This window comes from Pseudopodoces humilis, chromosome 6, assembly GCF_049639895.1.
Source record: "Pseudopodoces humilis isolate 2021_Gansu_Grassland_sample_001 chromosome 6, ASM4963989v1, whole genome shotgun sequence".
Taxonomy (NCBI): Eukaryota; Metazoa; Chordata; class Aves; order Passeriformes; family Paridae; genus Pseudopodoces; species Pseudopodoces humilis.
In genome coordinates, this window is record NC_142205.1 from 17,962,888 (window position 1) to 17,985,961 (window position 23,074).

Consider the following 23,074-nt stretch of genomic DNA (forward strand, 5'->3'; position numbering starts at 1 on the left):
GTTCCAGTGCCTCACCATCTTCACAGTGACAAATCTCTTCCTTATGTCCAATCTCAATCCACACTCTGCCAGAGTAAAACCACTGCCCCTTGTCCTGTCACTGGTAAAAATTTTTACCACAGGCCCTGGTAAAAATCCTCACTCATTCTTCTAAAATCTCTGGAGGTATTTTAAGGCCACAATAAGGTCTCCTCTTTCTTTTCTCCAGGCTGAACAATACCAACTTTCTCAGCCTGTACTCCAGCCCCGTGATCAAATTTTACTGTAAATTCCTCATGGGATTATGCTGTCAAATCATATTTCACAAAAAATCACTACAAAATTACAACGGTGCAGAGTGATTTGATCTACAGTGTCACTTAGGCTATTGTTTGTGTTGATCCTAAACAGTACCTGAGCGTTGTCCAAGAAGGACCATTTCTACCTGGCCACACACACTTCATTTTATAGGACACACTACTACAGTTCTGTCTGAAAAATATTTAGGGCTATGTTGGAAGAAAGCATTCTCCTAACACATCTGCATGCATTTTGAGTTTTCATTAATAATTTTAACAAGTTTGCAAGGGATCAGCATTGTATGCATCGTATTATATCATCATTGTGCTGCTTAAACATCTGTACTTTTGATATTAAAATATTAAACTACTGCCATGTCAATCGAACAGCAGTTTAATAAGAGACTAAATGGGCATCTCATACTTCAGTCAAAACAATAGAAATACTGACATACTGTGGCACAAAATTAGTATAAATAGACTTTATTGAAGTCAGTACCCTTGTACTGAAGCCGAAGATTGTGTCTACAGAAGCACAAGTTGTAACATTTCACAACTTCTAAAAGGAATGTCAACAATTACAACGATCATGCATACCATGGTCGATAATCACATTTTTTAGAAGCATTTTCAACCATTTCTAAAGAAATGCTTATAACATTGTTATATATAGAACTACTTTCAATAAACTGCAAAACATTGATTAGCTTTTCCAGTATGAGCTACAGTGTCAACACAAAAGGGAGGCATAAATGTTTAATTTATGAAATCAGAATGGAATATTTACTGTAAAGAAAAATTAAAAAGCTTTCAAATAAAGGCCATTATTGAACCAAAGTGAAGAGCACAACTTGAACTTTGAATCCTTTCATCTCTTAAAGCTGTCCTCTGAATAACTTCAGTTCAAAGCACAAATTCAGTACTGTGAGTATTCCTTGGACTGAAGTTTGGCAATGATGCGATCCAACTGTCTCTTTGCTTCGCACTGTGGAAAATTGCTCATGTCATAATATTGAGGGGCAATTTTCACCAGCCTGTCAAAAAAGAAAAAGCTTGTTACTGATACTCAAACTTTAAGATGCATCTTACCTGAATTCTACAACTGAAGGAAACAAAGGTTATCCATTATTTTCAGCTCATTCTTAATTCTAAGACTAACTGAAATTCACACACATTTAAAAGGGCAGTGCCATCCTGAGCAAGTGCCCAGGTCCAAAGCAAAAAGCACACACACAAGTTTCATGAGACGCTCCTGTCTGGCCATGTGCCCCTTACAGACTCTTGCTGCTGCTTCAATACCTGCCATGGTAACTCACACAGCCAGAGCCTCCGCTTAATGTCAGAGTCCGTCAGCCACAGAAGTCTATGCAAACATACACTTTTGTCTAGAGTACAGTTCAGCCTTAGCTGTTTTAAACTTAAAAATACAACCAAGGCCATAGGATCCTGCTTTAGGTTAGACAGTGTCTGCTGGAACTAGATTTCTAAGCAGGGATTCAAACACATTTTCCATTAAGATACTACAGACAATATAAATATATATGCTATGTTTTCCAACTTATGAATCTTTAAACTCTTCTTGCCCTACAGTAAAATTACATTACAGTAACTGAAAAGCTTCCCGTGTCCCCAAAGCTTACTACAACCTGATAGTTAAGGTACAACTTTAAAGACAGGCAAAATGCTTCAGATCTCTGCTTGTCTGCAGAGATTCAGGCTTCTGATTACCTTGATATACTTAAGTTAATAAATAAATATCATGACTTGGCAAGGTTTACCACTATTATCACCTTATTCCTTAGAATTTTAAGAAAGCATGAAATGCTATTCAGAGTCTTCTGAAAACGTCAGACAGAAGTCATCCTAGATCTTGAGAACAGAAGCAGTAATACTGAAGTACTGGTATCTCCTAACTCAGGTTAATTGTTCAAGCGGGTGCTAGGACATACCACCAAACCTCACAACTCCAAGCAGCTCCAGGCTTACTGAAGTAACTGCTTCTACGTCAAGCTGTGCACTGCACAGAGTCCAGGCATCAGAGGTCTAAACACAAAACCCATCAACAGGCACAAGTACCACAAAGAAAACCTTTAGTCATCTACAAGATCTCAAGCCCATACCGCTGCCATTCCTCAAACCATTTTTGTAAAACTAGCTTCAGGAAAAGTGAAAAGAATTGCCTCAACTTAAAAAAAAGGGAAAAAAAACCCAAAGAACTCTACAGTAGATCATAACTGTTAAAAGACTCTGGCTTACCATTCAGGCTTGATGTCTGTACATGTCCGGATGTAATTCTTTGTTGTAAGGACAAATTCATTATACAGCACCCATTCTGGTTTGTGATCAAGAACAGTGGAGGGATGCAACTGCACCACCTGGTTATCTTTCACTGTTAAGTAATGCCCTGTTCGCTCCAAATGTGCCACCTAAATAAAAAGACATTTTTTCATTAACACAGGCAATCTTTAAATGAAGCAATTTCAAGCTGATTGTTAAGTGTTCTATACAAAACATACTAACCCAACTTTTAAACCTCATCTAAATTTGGCACATTACTTGACCAATTCAAGTATTCATGGTTTTTTATATATATGCAATCAAGATGCCAGATGTTTTTGCTAACTACCATGGTAAGTGTATATATTCTAATACACAATTCAAACAACATACAAAAATAATTGTCACCCGAAGAGAATCATCATTATTAGAACAGCAGCAATGCAAACACAAAGTACTGGAAGGGAATATATACTGGACAGGTTTGCAACGTAACACAAAGTCAGCTGTGGTCTACTACAGACATCTTCAAGCATTTAATTTGCAGTAGCCACTGTGGGACCAGTGTTATCCTTTTATGAGAGAGGTCTCACTACAGCATGAGATTCAGAGCTGGAAAATATAGGTTCAGCGACACACTTGTGCTGTGACCTTGGTGAAAATCAATTAACCTCCCTCTGACTAAGCCTCTTGCTCCATGAAAGGGAATAATGCCTGCATTGCCAAGATGCTCCGATACCTAGCTCATTAAGGTTTGGTAAAGCAGACAGTTATCCTTAGAATGATATCCTCTGAACGAACAGCTAATCTAACAGAACAAGTAACTAAAATTAACCCTCTGATACCAGTAATTGAAAATAACCTCATCTCATTCTATATACATACACACACAGAGTAAAAAGATTAAATAGGTTGGGCAGTGGCTGAAAGACACCGAAAATACATTTTTAGTAAAATCATTAGCTGTTTTCCTTTAATATAGACTGTGTATTTCCTTGTTTTCTTGAATTCCTAGGTATATTTCACCTTTTTTTTGCCTAGTCAAGAACAAATTCCACCTATTAGGTTAAAACGCCAGGCCTTCTAAAGCAATAGCTACCTCCTCCAGTTTTAAGCCAGAATATCTCTTTACTAAGAAATTACTTACTTTGAGTGTGCTTCTCTTTAAAATGTTATGACATTAATATCCAGAACATGTTTTAGGAGAAGAACAAAGAATTTCAATAGTTTGCAAATTCTGTCACACAAGATTTGAGAGATAACACTTTATTTCAAGTCTGGGAAACCAAAAGGGGTTCCTTTAAATGGAGATTAACAGCAAACTCTCTGCAATGATTTAGGCCTGATTTTATTCAACTCAATACAACATCTGTATATACATACATAAAATAGCATCTATATATACCACATTAAATAGCAGTATAGGTGCAAACCAGACTAGACACTCATCTGTCACAGCCCTAGCACAAGCACAGCATACCTTGCTGTGGGATGATTTTTTTCAAAGAAGTTTTGTTTAAAAATAAATTTTATTTTTCAGATCAAAAGTATACATGCATACCAAAGTATCTGTTTTACCTGTTCTAGTTCTTCCTAGAAAAGGACAGAACAATGCATTATTTAGGTTTCATTCTAGTGAAGCGTGCTGTTGAATTCAATACAATTTACCTTCAGCACCTCAGTCGCACCCATATGTATTAAAAGACATACTCTACCTTTCTCAAATACAATTTCTTTTCCATGTAATTTGTAATGGTAGAGTTATGTTTATTATTGACTTTGTGTAATTCTGAAGCATACTCAAAGAAAAATAAATGCTATGGAAACATAGAGTTAGCTCTTAATTTCCAGGAAAGGACAGGAATCAGAATAACCCCCAAAGAAACAAAGCAAATGTTTGACCATTAGACCATTGATACCAGAGAAAAGCCACCTCTAGGTGGTTACTTCAATCCTTAACTGGCTTCAATCCTGAGCTGCAGTATTTGTCCTCTTTAAATGTTTCTAGAGTGTGCTTGCTGGCACACACCTTGGTGAAGAATTTCAGGGTCGGTGATGACAACTATTTGGGGAACTACACAGTGAAGCTACGGCTCCAGAGCAAGCCACAATGATCTGCTGCTGTATTTTCCTGCTCACTTCTGGTCTGACTATTCCAGCACAGCTGACCAAGCCCATTCTTGCTTCCACTCTGTAAGTGGCCTGCCAGGTCACTGAGCTAGAAGAATTTAGAATGGCTCAGACAGACAGCAAGGTTGACAGAAGGGAGCAAACAAGGACAAATGGGAGACAGCTTGTATCACTCCTCTGAAACCCTGGCCCACAAGCAATACCAGTGCCTGTAAATACAGGGGCGGTTGGACCAGGTCCTCCAGAGGGCCCTTCACCTCAGCCATTCTGTGATGTTCTTCAGGGTACAGTGAGCATGAGCTCCTGCAGAAACCATAGGATCATAGGAAGTATGTCTAGGAAGTCGGTTCATTTTTTGATGAGTAGTGGTAGCAGGCAAGATACTACAGAAAATACCTGGACCCTGAGATCACCAAAGAACTAGTCTATCTGAACATGAATCTAAAAGAATGGGCAAGTGCCAAGCCAGTCCATCGCTGCAACAGATTGCTCTGCAGCCCCAGAAAGCCCACATGGCTCATGATTTACAGACAATTTTAGTATTTTTATGAACATGACAAACCCAAATGGAAACAGTGGCACATACCACCATGGAAAATGTTTCACTTCCAAGTTCTCATCACAATTTTACTAAGAATTACACATCCTCTTCTGAAATTTTAAGTATGCTTGTTTTTACTTATTAGCTATCATGTCATTGAATCTAGAGGGTAAAGTCAGGGGTCTTCAATCAAACATTAACACTAAATCCAAATGCACTTGGAAAGGTCAAAAGCAAGAATGTTATCACAAGATCCAGCCCTTTTACATTTAATGCTATAGATTGTGGCATGCTAGTCTTGACAGACAGTTTAGAGAAATGACTGGTCCTTGTTCTCTCTGACAAAAGAATGTTAGCATGCACCAAACGAACCCTGGCAGTTGCCTGGATTTCCAAAATTTCTCCTTGCAGCACAGACAAGAATGTTTCTGAATTTATTGAAGAATTTTACACCACTCTTCTGCATTTTTGAAGAGCAAAATTAATACTAATGTATGCACCAGTGACCACCTTTGTGTCATAGGTTTATTTTATTACCATTCTATTATTGTAGGAGGCTGATTGTGTAAAGACTTCAAAATACATGTAATTCCATACAAGCAGTAAGCACCAAAGACAAGTAGCATCAGGAATGAGATTTTAATTAGAAGGCAAATCATCTGACATCTTACTTCCTGTACAGTATTGGTCATTTAAGTTTATCCTCAGTAGTGACCATGATATATACAGCCTGTGTTTGGCTGAGTCACATCTCCCAAGAAAGATTAGAAGCTTGATCCCTATACCTTTCTAGCCAGGAGGGCCAATGTACCCTGGGGTGCATTAGGAAGAACACTGACAGGAGGATGAGGGAGGTGATCCTGCCCCTCTATTCAGCCATAGTGAGGTCCATCTGAAGTCTTCAGATCTGGGCTCCTAAGTACAAGGGAGATCCAGGAGCAGGTCCACAGAAGGGCTATAAAGATGATGAAAGGACTGAAGCATCCCTGTTATGAGGAAAGGCTGAGGGAGCTGAGCCTGTTCAGCCTTGAAAAGAGGCACCTCATCAGTGCCTATCAGTATCTGAAGAGAGGGTGGCAGGGGGAAGGAGCCAGGCTCTTTTTGTGGCGCCAAGCAATAGGACAAGAAGCAACAGACAGAACTGGACTGAAGTTCCACTTGAACATGAAGAACTTCTTTACTGTGCAGTGACAGAGCACTGGGAGAGCCTGTCCAGAGTTTGTGGTTTCCCTCACTGGAGATATTCCAGAACTGTCTGAACACAATCCTGTGCTGTGTTCTCTAGGATGACTCTGAGCAGGGAGGTGGACAAGATAATGCAACTGTGGTCACTTCCAACCCAACCCATTCTTTGATTCGAAAACACAAGACTTGCTTCCACCTTTAAATTCTGATTTAAATTTTCAAGTATCAGTTCTTGTTCTGTCTTCAATACTAGATTGAAAATACAATGATAAAAACCTAGGTTACTTATAATAACTGATAAAACACAAAATCCCTAAGAGGAAGATGACCATCTTTAAGATATTCTGTCATTTGCTTGCATTTTCCCATTTGTTCCCTTAGTTTACTTTCTGTAGTGTAACTCTTTTTTGCTTAAACACAGTTACTTCAGCTACTATTAACACTTTAAAAGATTCCAAGCTTAGTTTTCAATGGATATCAGGGATAAGCCTCCATTAAGGCGTTACCTATTCTTGTGAATTACTTTCATCCCCAGCTAACACTAAGCTACAGTATTTATCCTATTTAGATTTTTCTATGAAGTATGCTTAGTTACTTAACAGAAGTAGGAGAAATAATCTATACTTAGTTCTGGAACTTTATTACTGAATTACAAATGTATTACAGTTGTACAATATGCCAATTCCCCTCCCTAAGGCAGGCTATGTTCAGAACAAATAATTGAAAAATCAGTACTCTTTTTAAAAGGATCACCTCTTGCTGTATCTCACATATCCTTTGCATAGTCTGATGTGTGATACAGAAAGTTTTTAAAATAAGTTTTACATTATAAGAACTAGAAGAAATCTGAGACAAAGCACAAAAATTTTAAAATACATTTCACTTCTTATCAATATCTATCTTTCCAGAAGTTCTACTATATACAGAACTGTAGACAGTTCTATAAAACTGTAAACAGTTCTAGTAAAGTAAATTTTACTATTCACTTTACTTGTCTATGGCAGATTTATTGGAATTCAAATTTACATTTAAAATATGAAGGGTAAAGAGATAATTCATCACCAGCAGAAAATCCACAATTATCTGTCTCTGACACACAACTGAAGGCAGGTAAACACACAGTACTTAGTACTGATTACATAACCAGTAGTAATACAACAGTCAGTGCAAGCCTATACTGTCTGACCTAAACCACAGGTCTTGATTAGTACAGAAAACTACAGTGAAATTTTGTGACTGGCTTTAGGACAATACGCAACTACCAAAGTACTAACAATGCAACAAATGAGAAGTACTTCAAGACAATGGCTGCTACTGCTTTTTCCACTTCACACTGCCTTTTAAAATTTGGGAAGTTTAACGGATCAACTTGTGCCATGTGTTATCCACAGACCTCAGTACTTTACATGCAGAAGCTATCTACAATACATGCACACATTTATCAAGTGCCCACACTTGGAATTCCACATGTGTTCTGTACTAAGAGGACAAAGGATGATGTATGCATTTCATTACTAAGGTTTTCTAAACAAGAGCCCCCAAATGCCACAGCCTGAATATTAGATCAGAGAGGGTGTAACGTGTATACAGACTACAATTTTAAGTACTTCAGCTGCTGGTAAATAACATCTGAGTATTTAAAATTTTTCTACTGAAGGTTTCTTAAAGCAACATGGAACTCATTACAGAAGGTTCAGAGTCAAGGTCAAATAGGTACTACACTGTATCATGGAGGTTTAAAGAGTTGAAGAAACTCAAACTAAAACAGGCTGAAACACTTTGAAGAAGAAGAGTAATGGCTAAAATGGCTTCCACTCCAAATAGTTTCAACATGTCTGCTATAGCAACCTCTTATACACTCCAAAAATTCAGTTAGGCATTTTGGGTGAGTAAGGCAGTAAGCAACCTACTGACCATGTAAGCCCAAGGAGACTTCTGGATAGGCTTTAATTTTCATCTGCACAAGCCACAGCAAGAATACTAAGTCAGATCTTTAACTCCTAAGACACAGAGACAAAAAAATCTACTTGCACCAACACTGGTGCAGCAGCTCCCCATGCATGGAAATAGGTGTTTTCTAATAGGGAAACTCCAATTAGAGGAAGAGTTCCACTGAGTAACATAAAGCAAACTGAGAGCACACTAACTTCCAAGTACATGGCCTCTCCACAGGTCCAATTAAGTGAAAGAAGGCATGGGGTATAGTGCCAAACTAAAGTGCAGCTGTGGCACTCAGATCTGCCTGGGGCCCAAAATGGAATGCTGGGCAGAACTATTCTTTGTCTTTCAAAACATTTACAGAATTAAAGGTGTAGGTGGGAATGTATTCTGAAGCATTTGCCAAAAAGTAGGCAGAAAGCATGTCCCAAATTCAAGGACTGAACTCACTTACAGCCTACATGTCTGAAAGTTTACAGCAAGAAAGGCTTTAGAACCATTTAATTATTTAAAAGCAGCCAACAGTATTAATCTCCCATTTGCATTACAGTGAAATGCAGTTGCTGACATTGATATTTCTGTATTCTGAAAACCCAGGAACATGTTTCTGCTGCAGACTGGCTGGCTGAGCCCTGGAGACAGCACTTGGCAGGGGCAGTTTAAGGACAGGGTGCCCAAGTCTGTGCCCCAGTTTGGGAGTGTAAGTGCATTTCTTGTCAGGCCCATGTCATCTTCACCTGCACAGCACTGACTGGCAAATGTTTTTGTTTAAACATCACGAGAGTGCACCTCAAGGGAAAAATTAGGAAATTCCATGGGAACTGGTCAGCCTCTTAAAGATAGCAAGATTGTGCTCTCCAGAAGCAAGGTATTAGGCTCTAACAGATGGGTCAAATGCTTTTTTTGATATGAAAAGCATTATCACAACAGTCCAGAGTCAATGAGGATGAAGAATCACACTTTGTATCTGCAAGAGCTAGCAGAGACTCCAGCAGTCCTAAGGATGGATGCTGAAGAGAAAAAACACAGCAGGATGGGACTAAGGGGAAAAAAAACCAACCCCAAACAACCCCCCCCAAAAACCAAACCCCACAAACAAACAAACAAACAAACAAAAACCACCAAAACCCCAAGCAGCCTACCCCATTCTAGTCTGGGGCATGCTTAACCTGATATGCAAAGTATGCAGGTAGCAGCAGTGGAGACTGGCTTCCATACCATCCTGGCTCAAGTGGCAAATGCATTTCAAATAGTATACATCTCGAGATCACAGAAGTGCTCCAGTATCTGACTCATGTAATTGAAAAGTAAAATATAAATATTGAAAAATATATGAAAGAAAATACTCTCTGTAATGATCACATATTTTTCGTATTTATATACTATACTTCCCCTTTTGGTATCAGATTACAAATAACTTTACATAAAACATTTCAAAGTAACTGTAGAATATGTAATTCTAGTTCATGAATGGTCATGCCAGAAAGGAGATTTTCATATGCTAGTAAGACTGCCTACAACTTTCTTTCTATTTGACTAAAGAATGTGCTGCTTGAGTCATCACCTAGCAACCTGACAAAGACTACACGGCAATATAGTTAGCCACATGTGATTTTAAGTAACATTTATTATGCTTTAGTAAATTGTAACAATGGTACTTACATTTTGAGTCACATAAACACTAATTTCTCTATGAGAATACACACATACCTGCATGAAATACCCAGTAACTAATGCCTTTCTTATGTTGATGTAATAGTCTCGGCTGGTAAAATCTGTGCTTCTACGAGGCAAATTAAATCTATCCATGATTCGTGACAGCTGTTGGCGTACATTGTCTGCAGACATCAGGGACCTGTAGTTAATGAAGTTGTCATAACACCACTGAACCGACTCATGATCTGCAACATAAGAAAACATGAATCAAAATTAGAACAAGTAAATAAAATAACAACTAACCGATTCATCAGTCAGATAAACCAGAAAAAAAATATCCACAGATTTTATAAATGGTAACAGCTCTTGGTTTATTCAGTTGATTTCTTGCACTAGGTAAGTTGCCAAAACTTTTCTACTCAGGAAACACATGGTCAGGACAGAAGGAAAAGCAGGGTTTTTTTCCCCTCACCAATATAACGTAATCACAACCACTGCTATTTTACTGAAACACCACGCCAATAAAATTTGGACACTTCAAAAATCCCATCCTTCAACTAGCAAAATCATCTTCCAAACCTGACATGTAAAACATAATGTGATGTCAGGAACACTGCACACAGCCTTTAACTGCAGCATGCAATGAACATATAAGAAACCTGTATGTAATTACACTGCATTTGAGAAATTAAACCCTACTTAAATTAAGCACTCAAGTAACAGCTAAGAGCTATACAAACAGTCTGTTCTAAGTGTAACACACCTCACAGCAGTTTCATTAAATGTGACTGGTAAAATACAGCCACTGTAACAGAACTCTGTACTCTAAATGTTCCTACTGCTGATAGCTCTGAGAAATCTGATGAATCAGCAAACCTCAGCCATTCTGTCAGTATAAATACCTTCATGTTCAAAATCAAGAAACCCAGTTCTCCCTAGCAATTCTGACTTTTCAAGTAAAGCTCTTCTAATCTTTGTCAGTTTAATAATCAAACAAAGCCAGCCTTAAAAATTAAAACTTAGGTAACTGTAGGAAAGAAAACTCTTCTTAATTTGCACTGAAAAGAATGAAGGTTATGGAAGTCGAGGCAAATCCAACTTCTTGCACTTTGTTTTACAGAATATATTTTGAATGAAATATTAATGAAGCTGTTGTACAGTTATTATTCTACTGCACAGTATCATAACATACTACTTTCTGAGCCAACTGAACTATGAATCATAGATAACCTATAGATCTTTTATATTGTTCTAGATCTACAAACAGTAGTAGCATTTTGTCTTCTGATCCCAAAAGTCAATTCACAATTTCACAAGATGATTCCTGAAATAATTCCATCCCTCAGTAACCTGAGTATTAAGCAATGGTTTCCAGAAACATGCAAAAATTGCCCACCAGATGTTCTGGATCCTATTAATGAAAAAGTTAACAGGAAAAAAACAAGCAGCATGTCCTCAATTTACAGATGTTTAATGAAAGCTTCTCAGCTATTGTTCGTATGGTAAACTGAATGCATTTGTTTGTACTTTTGCACTTGTTTTGGGTTGCCACATAGTGACACTGTTAGAAGGTTTCAAAAAAAAATTTCTAAATCAAACCTGTAACAGAAAGAGGCATTAAGGTGCATTTCTTTTTACCCAGGGTAAAAAGACTGCTTGTTTTTTGTTTTCTAACAGGAAAGTATAACTGGAGCACCTAAGTTTACATGGCTGAGAGTTCGTAAGTCTTTTTACTTGCCACCAATATATGTCACTGTTTTAAAAAGTGGGTCACTTTCTCATTTTCCAAGAGAACTCCTAACTTCACTTGCTCATTCTGATCTTCTTTAAGCTGCTAAAATATACTTCAGCTGTGTTGAAGAGGATCATATATTTTCTCTAAATTCCATCCACAGAACTTATATAATTGAAACATACGAATCCCACAGTTCTACATTATTTGTTGTTGATGCATCATCCCTTTGCCTCTCAGTCTATTCCAAAGCATTGTTACAGAATCCCTAACTACACTAAGAAGTTAGGATTAAAAAGGTTTTTGTTCTAGGAACACAACCTTCTCCAAATTCACAGTTTTTTCTGCACTGCTCTCCCTGAAAAATCACTAAGCAATTATGCAGACTTTTTTATAATTAATGTTAGATAAACTTCCAATATTTCTTAATTACAGGAACACTTGCTTCCTTCTGTCCAAGGTTACCAGGCATTGATTTAGAAGCCTGGCTTGTTTGCATGCTCATCAGCTTATTATGAGATTGCTTGGGTAGTTTTTTGGTTTTGTTTGACCCCCAAAAGAAAGTAGCAATTAAATAACAAAACCCAAGCCTTTCAAGTGTCCTTGGAACCCAAAAACAGAAGTTGGCAGCACAAAGCATAACAAATAATTTTACTAAAACAGACAGACTTACTTTGCTTGAAAGCATGGTAGACATTCAGCAACGTCAAATGATCTCCATCTATGTGGGCAAACCTCATCTTGGCTTCATCTGCTGCTTTCTTTGCTTCCGTGGGGCGAACAAAACACTGTGGGACTAAACAAGGTTGGTATGGGCCCAACACAAACGCCCATATCGATGAGTCACGCATTCACAGATAGAGGAACAAGGCCTAGCTAGGTCAGTTCACAGAGCATAGGGCAGGGCAGGATGGCCTCCAACTGCATCTTGGACTGTTTACTACCTTGATTTGGTACATCAACACCTAACCACATCTGTAAGACAAGAGGGTTTCAAAGCTACAGAGTACCTGATTATTTTAATAGAATTATATGAACGCATCAAAATCTCTAGTCTGAAGGCCATCAAGGTTACGTACACAGACTGGAAGGCTAAACAAATCTTAGTTCAAATCCAGTGCTGATAGCTCTACCAGGAGCTAGTACCCTGTGAAATGAAACACTTCAATAATTACAAATTTGCTTCTTCAGAAAGCCCCTGCAGACAAAGCAAATAGATTTGAAACTGTAGTGTACTAGCACAGTCTAAACCAACTTGAGGTTGGATTATCACAAGTCTGTTACCAGACAGAACACACCAGTCAAGTCTCTTCCCACATGGTATTGCTATCAGCACTGGTATACAGAAACATGTGAATGAAGGTATTAATAAGTCTAAAGGCTGTGATGGTAGCGGTAGTGGTGGAAGGTTAAACCGTCCTTTGGCACTACTTCAAATAAAAAATATATATCAAAAAATGCAACATGATGAGCTTTTTCTATCATTATATTCTCTTACATACATATGACTCCTCTCACTTCCATCCAAAAATCATGTTTTACCATTTATTTTCCAGACACAAACTAGCAAGATCATAAATAGTATTGCTGCCAACTTAATTCATGGTCTGTCAACATAGTGTGTTGACAGTATGTTCTAAGATTGGTATCAATCCACAAGATCTTGGAAGTAGTTATAAGAGATCGACTGGAACAGGGAGGTTGCATCAGGTCACCCACTGTGATTCCTTCCAACCTTGCCCATTTTGTGATTTACTTTATAGAGATTTACACCAGAAAATAAATCAGTTTGGTCTTAAGTAGGTGTAATTTTTATGAGGTTAAATTTCAATAAAATTAATGATTAGATACTAAAAAATCTTTTATCTTTGTCCAGCTGCTTGGGACTACATTAGTTTTCTCATTAACTGAAGCCCTGCAATCACATGAGAACGAACACCTCTTTGCATGACGTATCCCTACCAAACGAGGGCTTTTTTGTGCAGTTTTATGTACTTTTTCTTTATTCTTAAATTTGCATAAAAGCCCAAAGCACTAGATACTGTGAGCTGAATACTAGATGCAACTTGAGGGAGGAAAAAAATAAATAAATCACACTTTAACAGTGAATCATGGTAACAAATCAATAAAGACCAATGCATTAAAGAAAATGGAAATGCAGGTGTGAAATAAACACCCTATATAACGGGTCCTGCATTTGAAAAAAAGAGATAATATCAAGTGTATTTTAATTTCTAACTTTTACTAATAAAACCAAAATTCAGATTATTCTATCACTCTCTTAACTCGGTGCTTTGAAAAGTAATAGTACTTTCCATACCAATGCATGACACCATGGCTCTTATAAAATGCAGTATAATCGTTTAATCTGCTCATTTATTTAATGCTATTTTTGCTCTTTTCTGTCACCTAGTTTCCCATTTAGTCCAAATTAAATACATGGATTGCTATCAACAACCTGACAAACTTTATGTGCACTTAATGCACCAAAACATACTATTATGCCGCTGGTTTAAAGTGCTTACTTTGGGAAACAGCCCTCACAAGGACCAGGACTATGGGTTTTTTTAAGAGTAGAATTTTAGTTATGACCCATACATTAACCAGCTTCAACACATTTTTATTTTTCCCCGAAAACTTATTTATCATTATGTTAATTGTGGTTTAAAACAAAGAAAGTATCATGGCCTGGGAAAAAGTAAATTGGAAAAGGAGTAAGGCAAATCAATTGAAGGCCATGGACCAAAATACTAAACTGAGCTGTTCTACAGTAGATACTGGGGGCAGAAGGGGGAAGAGAAGAGGAAGACAGGCACCAACCTACCACCACCTCCGCAATTAAGCCTACTGTTTAATTAAAGAAAAATATTATGATTCTGCCCTGCCCATCTGCTCTGAGTCTGAACAATCATAACTCTGAAACAAACATTTCAACTTGTTGTTAAAGACTTTCATATAAATATATTGTAAGACTAAACTGAAGCAACAGATGTTACACTTAGTCAAAACTTTTTTTTTTCTCCATCCAACCAAGTTAAGCATGTCAGCAATACACCTGCACTGTGCAAAGCCTGGTAAATCCAAGCTTCTTTTTTTCCTTTTGAAAGTACTGACTGCTCTCCAGTTTTGCCATTTAATATCTGAAAAATGTACCATGTACAAGCTTATGATTTAATATAAATTATACTCTAATCCCTTTGGGATGACTGTGATTTATCAAAGTGCAGAAGAATGCACAATACAAAATTGATGTTACTGCCTTTAAAATAGTAGCTGAGATGACATTTCTAGGCCTGACTATGAACTGAAATAGAAATTTCTGTTCCACTAGCCTGACTCCCCATCCCCAACAATTCAAATATATACATTTTTAACTGATGTTAGGAGCAAATTCTTAGAACATTTTATCACAAGTTTTCAACATTACTACTCACTAGCTTCAACATCTCTACATAAATCCATAATAACTGAACCCATATATGAAATTTTAAAAAGCAATTCTAATTTTATTAAAAATATATTTGTTATTTTTCTGATGTGGGAAAATTAAATTTTCCCCAAACTGAAGAGCTGCAATTTGTTTAGTTTCTCTTTTCCTGCTATTACCTGACAACATGGCAGTAATAGATAGGACCTCATTAGAACAGTTGTAGTCACAGCTTGCAATAACCATTTTAGCCAGCTGTGGATCCAATGGAAATTCAGCCATCATGGATCCCAATTCAGTCAAGTCTCCATCATCATTTAAAGCAGCCAGATAATTCAAAAGCTCTAAAGCTCTCATCAGAGTTTCGGGAGCTGAAAGGAAAAAAGAAAAAAAAAGTAAATTCGCACATTAACCAAAAGGCTCTGAATCAGCAAAAAGTGAGGAAGCACAGACTGTTATTAGGTATCTTTTTTTTTTTTTTTTCCCCTCCATTCACTAGCATCCAAATGCAAAATTGTTACCAAATCCAGCAATACACACCCAAGCATGAATGAATGGAGGCGGCAGGGAGGGAACACTTATTTAAAAAAGCTTTAAACTAAATCACAAGCTTTGAATATTTGAAGATTATTGCTTTTCAAAATTCAGATAGCAGTGGCATTGTGAAACATTCAGTACCAGTAATATCACTTCTCCCTGCGGATACTTTTTCCCTTGTTCCATACTAAATAGATCAATAGTCCTAAAGTTTCAGCCATGTCAACTCTAGATACCTGAAGTCTTTCAGAAAGCCAGTAAGAATGTTCTCTATCTTGCATTCCATTCCTCACACAGTCAGTATTAAGCCACAAAGCAAAACAAAAGGAAATCTCCAAGTCTTTCTGCTAAGCTATCATACATGTTGATAAGCTAAGCTATCATACAGAACAAACTGTTCTGTAGAAATATTTAAAAACTTACAGACTATGTCAGATTTTAATTTTAGCGGAAAAGCAACTAACCTATTTATATATGATTGATTTACATTTTTGATTAACACTGTAACAGTGCAATTTTGAAGCATCTATGAACATTTAACACTCAGAAGAAAGATGCATATAAACTGCAGTTTGAGCAAAACCATGTATTCAACTTTAGAAAAGTCCAGCCCATTTTATTTACGAACAGTTGTTAACTGATTGCACAATTAGAATGTGTAATCAAGGTGATAAGTAAAAAACCCTCAAATAACAGACTTTCTAATGCCAAGAATTTTCTGTTATTCTCTGAAGGCAAGGGGCTTTCAGTAGCATCCTTGGTTCCACTAAAAGCTCTTACTCAGAAAGAAAAGGCTTGCTTGGATATGATACAGAGATTTAAATTTCAGGATAAACAAAAGACATTCCTTACAGGTTACAATTTTTAAAAAAACCCAGAAAAAAACAATGAGAGGATTTATTCCATGTTGTCATTATATAAAGTAGTCACAAAAATAAAGATCGGAAAGATGGAAAGAGATACCTGGAGGATCCATAAAATCAAAGTGCACCAAATCATCTATACCAAGCTTCTTGAGCTGTAATACTACAGATCCTAAGTTAGACCTCAAAATTTCAGGGTATGTGTTGTCCTGGGGGGATGAGGGGGGAAAAAAAAAAAGAAAATTTGTAACACTTCTTCCAGACACTTTACACTACAGAAGCATTCAAATTCTAATTTTGTTTAATAGCACAGCACTCAACAACCTGAATAAGACATTCTTATGAACACAATGTAAAATCCACAATCTTACCTGCATTTCAGTTTTGTAGGCTTTCTCTGTATAAAGCCTGAAGCACTTGCCTGGTCGAGTACGACCAGCACGGCCAGCTCGCTGCTGGGCAGACGCTTTACTGATCGCAGTCACCAACAGAGACTCCACCCTGATACGAGGATTGTACACCTATTTCAAAGAGGAGGCAGAGCAGGACAGAAGGTAAAAGAATAAACAGTGTTCAGGACAACTATCCAAACTGTTTTATGCAACTTAAAAATAAGTTTACATTGTAGGTATCTGAAAAGAAAAAGAACTGGCTACAAAAGACTCTTGAGAGCTTCAAATACAACTGCCTAGAGAATAGAATTTTTTATTCATCTGTTAACAGCAACTCCTGCAATTTATAAAAATAAAGTCTTTATTTTTAAATAAGATTTTCATGGCAAAAGAAGTATGTCCACTTTGTTCTACAGAGTGCTAAACATTCATGATGATCAAAAAATTCCATAAAAACATTGTCTTGCTATAATGACACAGCTGAATAATCACATTCTAGAGACCCAGAAAAATCTAACATTAATGTTTTATGCAACTGTAAAGATCAGGCCAATGACAAAAGAAAATTGTTTCAAGGGTACATGCAGACTATCACAGTACAATATAGCTGCTGGTATTTACTGTAAAACTTCCACTGCAGTCATACCTAAACAGCAGCCCTGCCAGCTCAGTAGGGCTCATGGAAAGGAACACACTGAAAACCAAAGGCAGTAGTCCAACAGTAGTTGCAGCTGAAGACATTCTCAGTCCATGTTTTAAGACATTTCTGGCATGATTCAGTATAAAATATGTACAGAAACCTTAAGTTTTTATACCGGAAGAATACCTTCTATCAAAAGAACTATTTGTGAAAAAAGTTCAGCCTTAATGGTGATGGAAATTTGTGCATAAAAACACACTGGCTGTTCTCACATTCTGCTGTGTGTCTGTCTCATTTTGCAAAAGTTAAAAAGGCTGACAGTGTGTACCACTATTAAAGACTAAGAAACTGAGTTATAAAGAAAGCTACATTCAGTCAAAAAAACAAACGAAGACAATGACATTCATATTCTGTTTTATGTAGCTACTGGGTTGACTGTCAGAAAGCTACTTCAGCTCCTCTGAACACTCTATGATGTTCCAAGAACCACAATATGATCTTGATTACAATCTTCAGGCCTACAACAGTATATGATAAATACTGGCAAGAAGCAGCAGGGATCATTACTTCTCATTTTAGTGCTGGAGTTTTCTATGTTGACTTAAAAGAAGAGGAGGCTTCTAGAACCACTTTTATTTACTTTCATACAATTTGTTTTACTTGAGCATCCTCAAGCACAGACACACAGTACAAAACTACCCTTCCTATAGTATCTAGAGAAACTTAATTTCAAGACTAACACAATTTTCACATTTCTTTATTTTTTTAAATAAAATTATTCTAGCTAAAGTTTGTGGACTAAGTGCAAATCATATGAACTTTAAGTTAAAAACAAAACAAATCCAAACTAACCCAAGTTCAAGATTTCAACTGTAAAAAGACCTGTCAGTGTTTGCAAAGGGAAGAGCAGCCAGAGCAAGCCAGATTCCATCAACTTTCCTACTATAAAGATGAAAAAATAGTACTTACCTTCTGTTTTGCAAAGCCAGGATCAATCACAAACACTACACCATCTATTGTCAATGATGTCTCAGCAATGTTAGTGGACACGACAACCTATCAAAAAAACCAAAACAAAACCCCAAACAACGAAATGAAACTACTTCATCCTGAAGATGAAGGGCTCCAATTTTGTCTCAGCACAAAAAACTTTCAGTAAACTTCATACCACTTAATAACTATCACAGCTGTGCTCCAACACTTTCATGGCATGACCTGAAATCAACCAGAGGAACTTCTAGTGAAAAGAAAGCAATTTTCATCCACTGTTTTTTGCTCCCCTATGGGTCTATTAACAACATAACAAACTGTTAATTGAGAAAAAATTAAGAGTAAAAATTTAACTTATGAAACCACTGTTCTAACTTTTTTCTCACATCTCTGTTACAAAATGACAAGTTGTACTGGAACCCTTTAACATCATCTATTAATTCTAGCTTTTTACCTTTTTCTGAAAGCCTGAACAGGGTAAACCAGTTAAGAAATATTAACTCAAAAGTTATATATGCTACCAGCACAGTATTTTTTGAAATTAAGTTGTTATCAACATGTTCCAGTTAAATCGTGAACAGTATGTATTTAATTTCTATGTTGTCTTCCTCTATTACCAGCTATTCAAACACCTTTACATATCCTTAATGTTACATTCTTAGCTTTTCAGAAGGTTAAGTCACATGCAAAAATTGAAGCAAAGGTGACTATCAGAGTTCCCAGGCTTCGTTTGCCACCATTTAAATTTTTATGTCCAGAGATGCAGAGTAACAGGCTATGGATACAATTAGCTCTCATTCATTCCAACAGTGACCACACTGAATCAAGTTATTAGTGTACTATTGTCTCAGAAAAGACCCAAAACCTGTTCAGCACTTCATCAAAAGTGCTTACCCTTCACTTCCTAATTTTGAAGCATTCTGTCATCACTGCTTTCAGTTTATCAATTAGAACTGGAGAGACTCCTAATACTTAGTTCAGAATTCCAATGAGGCCAGTGACAGCTGATTTCTCTTCCTACTGGCTGATCACTTTGCCAGTCAGCCACTTACCACACTCAGCCTGTCTCTTCTTAAGGTCTAAGCTTGCCCAAATACTACAATATATTGAAAGCAGTACTTATGACATGCTACTTAGAATTCCTCAAACAAACAGAAAATACTGTACACATATAATTCACAGGTAACCTGCACAAATTAATCAGAAGATAACAGTTACAAACATCAGTGCAAGTCAGTGCAAAACCTCAATACATTTTCATTAAAAAAAAAATTTAAGGCATTAAATATACAAATTAAACTCACACTCACATTAAAAGTCAATGCACATTTAGCTTGCTCTTACAGAGTATGCCTCAGAAGTTTTGTGTTTTTCTGTTTCTGCTAATGTACAGAACCACCCAAACCCAGATTCTTCAAATACTAATTACAGAGCAGAGACAAAAGGTTTTGATCCTGATTTTAACCACTGATTTCTTTTAGGACACTTCACAATACCAGGAACTCAATACAGTTAGGATGCTTAGTCCACAGTGGTGCAACAATTTAATTTGTTCCTGAAATCACTTAATCTATACTGAACTTTCCTAAGGTAGAAGAAAAAAATTTATTTATACAGTGGATTCTGTTGCACATAAAGATATCATTTGTTAACATCCCATTGCTCAAAAAATGACAATTAATGACTGTAGAAACAAGAAATTTTTAAAAAGGTTGAAATTATAACATTTTTCAAGTCTAAATCAAAGTACAAAGTAACTTGAACATCAAACAATTGAAATTAGCACTAATATATAAAAAATATAATTTGTCTCAGCTATAGTCTTGCAGTTTCTGAGATGAATTTAAAACCTTTGTTTTGAATATTAAAATATACACAGTATCTACATCTAAAAAGATATCTGTATTGCATTATATTAACTAGTAATGCTTAAGACTGCTGAAACAGAAACTACAACACAATTTGAAAAGAAGGGATAAGATGACAAGGAGCCTTTAACACAGGACAATAGAAACATTAAGTCATCTTCATCTTCCTGAATGAAAAAAATATTCTTACTAGTTAATCAGAGTATTTGCCTGCAATCTTAAGCCTTCTCACAATAATAACTGCTTTCTTAGCTCAAAGAGGACAAAAAAAGCGCAAAGTTGTCAAGCTGCATCACTACTAGCTGTTACCATCACTACTACAGCAAAATGCCACACTACTTCCAGCATCTCTCATTCCACAACGTTGAAACTCAGGAAATACTTATTCAGTTACTGTAAGCATATCACTTACACTTGTATGACCATTACAGCATTTGAAAGTATTTAGATTACCTACTAGCTCCCCCCTCAGCAGTTCTAAAATCTAGGTTCAACTCCCACAAAGGACTGGATGAACACAGACGTTTTCCTAAACAGGCACAGCACCACATGGTTTTACTTTACATACCTTGATCACTAAGACTAACTGAAACTAAACCAACATTTAAAAAAATAACAACATAGATGCACTTTCACTCATAGTTATATGGAGATAAGAAGTAAAACATGGAAGTCAGAATATTTCAGCCAAAGCAGGCAAGGATGAAAAGTAACTTCATAGGTCTGAGTCTGTTGCCTACATGCTGCACCTGCTTTTGCCTATAGCAGGCATCCTTTGGGCATAATAATTTTTCTTATAGTAAAACAGCTGCTACACCAAGAGACTGGTACTGGCTCTGTCATTTCAACATAACAGAAACTATGTTCTGCACTTGTTATCCTCTAATGCAGAAAACCAAAACCTGCCTGTTTTGACGGACACAGTTTTAAAAATGAGTGAAAATTTAATTAAATACACAACTATCACTTATTACTTAAAAGCAATTTCATTCACTTCAGTCATTTGCAAATACAATTTTGTGACAGAAGAAGTTTCATGATTTCAGACTGAATGCTTTCTGCAATCAACTTCTACAGGAAAAGGAAGATAATTTCACTAAATTTAGTAAGCGATTTATTCCTTCAGAACACTAGAAAGTTGTCACTAGTATTCTACATGCATTGTACTGCACAAAAACAACAAATAATCAAGGAACAAACCCTGCCTGGAGCACACAGTATGATTCAGCTTTGACCTTCAAAATCTTAGCTTTGTATCACATAGCTTCTACTATGGATTATTGTGAGCATTGACATATTAATTTTATGAAAAACATTCACTGTGCCATTTCAGGGTTTTCAGTTTCTCAATCGATTTTACCTAATGAAAGAACCTCAATTCCTCATTTATTACTACAAGAATACAAACTTTTAACTTGAACATACTTGCTTTAATTTGCACCTTCTCATAAATGTTTAAGAAACTGATAGAATCTGCCTGACAATCTACCCCAAAGAGACAGCCCAAATTGTCTCAAAAAAAAAGTACATCTCAAAATAACCACTTATAGAAAAAAATCCCATCCTCCATATAAATCCTATTTCACATAAACTTAAATGAATGCCATTTCCATTCAGTCAAATCAAACTGTTATCACTATGACAAAACTTTGATTCGTACTGAGAGACAAATTTCAAGTTATCTAAAAATTGCGATGTGATAAAATGCTGCATTTTTAAGACTTGATAAAAAAAACCCTTGTACTTCTTGCTGTCCAAATATATTTAAAAGAGCTGAAAGTTGTATTTCATGGCCAATGCAACAGGGAGTACCTACTTACAGAACTGAATACTAACATTGCTTAGTATTTACCTTTCTTCCTATTGCTCCATTTTGTTTTTTTGGTGGGGGAGGTTCAAATATCCTCTGCTGTTGCTGTGGAGGAAGGGTGGAATATAATGGAATGATTTTTATGTCACCAACTTCAGGACCTAAGTCATCAATTTCACGTTTTATCCTCTTGCAGGCTTCATCAATCTCCTGCAAAACAATAGCACTGGTTAAAAGAAAACTCCATGAAAAAGGAAGCATATTTAGAGTGCTTATGACAATTAGATTAAGTATACACCCTGAAGAACAATTACAATAACTTCTACTTTAAAAAATAAAAAAAAAAATCAATCAAGGTGCTTACTGAATCTGCAATCAAATTTCCACAATACTTCAAGATGTTTCAGCTTCTATATCCTAATGAACAGCCTAATTTGCACTCAACATCCTTTTTCTTTTAGTCATGTTTCCTAATTAAATCTCTACAAATTGTACTAAAATTGAAATCTCTCACCCTGGAATATTAAACTGCACTCATGACCTTTTCAATTTTCACAATCTGAAGGAAATTGATGTGCAAGATATTTAAAATAAGCCAATTAAGCTTTAATGTCACGTATTACTAATGCAATTATATGGAAGATTTGCTTCATTGTACCTAATAAGAACAAACACCTTTACAGTATAAACATGGATACTCAAAACCAAACCTCTCAATCCCGTGTTTCAGATCTTACTTTAAAATTAACTGAAATCCTATTTAAGCTTAAGAAAAAATCAGTGAAATACTCTGAAGATGAAAGATGTTTT

At 36.4% G+C, this 23,074-nt stretch overlaps 1 protein-coding gene across 1 annotated transcript in view; it reads right to left on the reverse strand.

The window, feature by feature from the left end:
- Positions 1–745: 745 nt before the first annotated feature.
- DHX15 (DEAH-box helicase 15) overlaps positions 746–23,074 on the reverse strand; it is a 44,533-nt gene continuing 22,204 nt past the window's right edge. The window contains exons 6-14 of the mRNA XM_005517799.3: positions 22,307–22,474; positions 18,566–18,652; positions 16,936–17,085; positions 16,665–16,773; positions 15,344–15,535; positions 12,411–12,533; positions 10,060–10,250; positions 2,535–2,704; positions 746–1,312 (exon numbers count right to left, since the gene is read on the reverse strand). Of these exons, the coding sequence (XP_005517856.1) occupies positions 1,195–1,312; positions 2,535–2,704; positions 10,060–10,250; positions 12,411–12,533; positions 15,344–15,535; positions 16,665–16,773; positions 16,936–17,085; positions 18,566–18,652; positions 22,307–22,474 (1,308 nt within the window). The 3' untranslated portion in view covers positions 746–1,194. The remainder of the gene's footprint in view (positions 1,313–2,534; positions 2,705–10,059; positions 10,251–12,410; positions 12,534–15,343; positions 15,536–16,664; positions 16,774–16,935; positions 17,086–18,565; positions 18,653–22,306; positions 22,475–23,074) is intronic.